Raw genomic sequence first — 2,500 nt, 5'->3', positions numbered from 1 at the left:
AAAGTATGTAAGGGATAAGCTACTACGGGCTGTCCCGTTATTGGAGAACAATGTAACGCGGCTCTGGCAAGGCTGAGATCGCTTACCACTAGGGATGCACCGAATATTCGGCCACGAAAATAATACACTGAACATTTTTATTTTTGATAAAAAAAAAAAAAAAAAAATGTTTTACTCATTTATTTAAAGTTACATTGTTCTTAAATTATTGCTATAAGGTCTGCTGGAATGTTAGAAAACGTTCAGTATTAAATAAATATTTTGTATCAAATTTGTAATGGATTTTTTTATTGAAAAGCAAGACAAAAAAGTTTATAAAGGACATTTAATTGTTTGATTTATGCAATGGTGAAAAATCAAAGCAAAATGAATGAAAAACAGCAAAAGCCACATTCGGTATTCGGTTTCGGTTTCGACCAAGAATTTTCATTTCGGTGCATCCCTACTTACCACCGAAGAAGTCTTCAAAGTGATTTACTGTTAAGGCCGAGGCATCCCGTCATTGTAAATGTGCAAACCCATTGAACACTATGGGCCAATCAGGATCAAGTATTCAACAGGGCGCACACTGCCACTCTTTCATTTCACTGCACTTCTTGTACATGTATGTGACCAATAAAACTCCTGAACTTGAACTTGCCGTGGTTTAACTCGCCTTCATCACAGACCTTGTCCCCCCTGTGTGTGTTCTAATCCTCATCGCCCCGTGCTCCTCAGATACTGGAACTCTCTGTCCAACCTGGTGGCGTCGCTGCTGAACTCGGTCCGCTCCATCGCGTCCCTGCTGCTGCTGCTCTTCCTCTTCATCATCATCTTCTCCCTGCTCGGCATGCAGCTGTTTGGCGGGAAGTTCAACTTCGACATCACGCGCCGCAGCACCTTCGACAACTTCCCCCAGTCTCTGCTCACCGTGTTCCAGGTACGCTGGGGGGAGGACCTCAGTCTGTCGGCCCACGGGGGGCCAGGGTGAGGGGGGTCTTGGTACTGAATGCTGGCTGGCAGAGGGGAACAGAGTGCGGAGTTCCCCCCCCCCCCCCCCCCCCCGCCCGGCTAGTGTTTACAACCAAGGTGGACGCTAGTGGACTAAGAGTCATGGGCGTTCTATTTTGGCCATTTTTGCCATCGGGATACTCTGTATAACTATAGAATAACTCCTGATTTGTTCACTTTAACCAAAACATTTTAAATTTGAACAAAAACAATTACATCTTTCTTTTTTGTGTATGGATCCCAAATTAATTTTCATCTATCGTTTTTGTTATTTTTTCTACATTTTTGTAGTGATCTAAGATATACTGTAGTAAAATCCCCCTGCTTGTCCAGGCTAGGGTCAATAGGAGTGTGTTGTGATCAGTGATCCCCTGGGTTGGATGCTCCCCCCCCCACAGATCCTCGTCGCCCAGGCTATGGTCCATCAGAGTGTGTTGTGATCAGTGGTCCCCTGTGTTTGATGATCCTCCAGATCCTGACGGGAGAGGACTGGAACCTGGTGATGTACGACGGCATCATGGCGTACGGCGGCCCGTCCTTCCCCGGGATGCTGGTCTGCATCTACTTCATCATCCTCTTCATCTGCGGAAACTGTATCCTGCCACGACACAGACAGACACACACACACACACACACACACACACGCACACGCACACGCACACGCACACACACACACACACACACATCTGATGATGACCGCTGTCAATAACGAGGAAACAATAGCGAAATATGATGTGCACTTAGTAGATGTAAAAAAGATCTGTTCTAAAGGTTTCACAGTTGTTAATAGTGAGTTCCACCCCTGGGGTGACGGTAAGACTAATCTTAGACGGAGCCGTCCTACTCTGTTAAAGCAGAACTTCTTGGTGGAGCTAGCACAGAGCCTAAACCGAAGTAAACTCATTTGTGTGAGTGGACGAGGCTTTCAGTGTATTCCTACAGCGACCAAGTACCAAGTACAAGTGTTTGATTTAAATCCTGTATAGACACCTTTCTACAGTTTACTACTGTTGGCCGAGTTTCTGTCCACCGTCAATAGTAATAAATTACTTACAGGGTCCTGCTTACAGCAACATGATTGGTCGAAACAAATTTCTTGCGAAACAAAGGGAACACTGTGTTCACCCCAATTTGAGCTAGACTGCCATCAGACTTTCCATAATTCCCTGAAGACTGATTAGTGAGACTGGAGTTAGGCTCTTCCAAATCGTCACTGCGTATTCAGTTGGCTACATGGGCCATTCAGACCCTAATTACAAGGACACTGTTATGCATTTGTTACCAAATATTAGAGTATTGCATTTGGAAGTGGAGGGGGAAATGAATGCACCGTTTGTGATGATTTCAAGGGTTAGTGTTTCAGCCAGTCGGCATGATGGTGATTGGTCCACCTCTTCCTTAACCCCGCCCACCCGTTGAACAGACATCCTCCTGAACGTCTTCTTGGCCATCGCTGTCGACAACCTGGCGGACGCCGAGAGTCTGACCTCGGCCCAGAAGGAGGAAGAGG

The 2,500-nt window shown here is 45.9% G+C and overlaps 1 protein-coding gene across 1 annotated transcript in view; it reads left to right on the top strand.

The window, feature by feature from the left end:
- LOC132447950 (voltage-dependent L-type calcium channel subunit alpha-1C-like) overlaps positions 1-2,500 on the top strand; it is a 34,117-nt gene that overhangs the window by 5,183 nt on the left and 26,434 nt on the right. Inside the window, exons 5-7 of the mRNA XM_060038996.1 lie at positions 718-919; positions 1,463-1,583; positions 2,414-2,500. The exon at positions 2,414-2,500 is cut by the window's right edge and continues 28 nt beyond it. Of these exons, the coding sequence (XP_059894979.1) occupies positions 718-919; positions 1,463-1,583; positions 2,414-2,500 (410 nt within the window). The remainder of the gene's footprint in view (positions 1-717; positions 920-1,462; positions 1,584-2,413) is intronic.

The sequence above is a fragment of the Gadus macrocephalus genome, chromosome 19, assembly GCF_031168955.1.
Source record: "Gadus macrocephalus chromosome 19, ASM3116895v1".
Taxonomy (NCBI): domain Eukaryota; kingdom Metazoa; phylum Chordata; class Actinopteri; order Gadiformes; family Gadidae; genus Gadus; species Gadus macrocephalus.
Note: the sequence above shows the minus strand (reverse complement) of the source record. Positions and strands in the feature narration are given on the sequence as shown.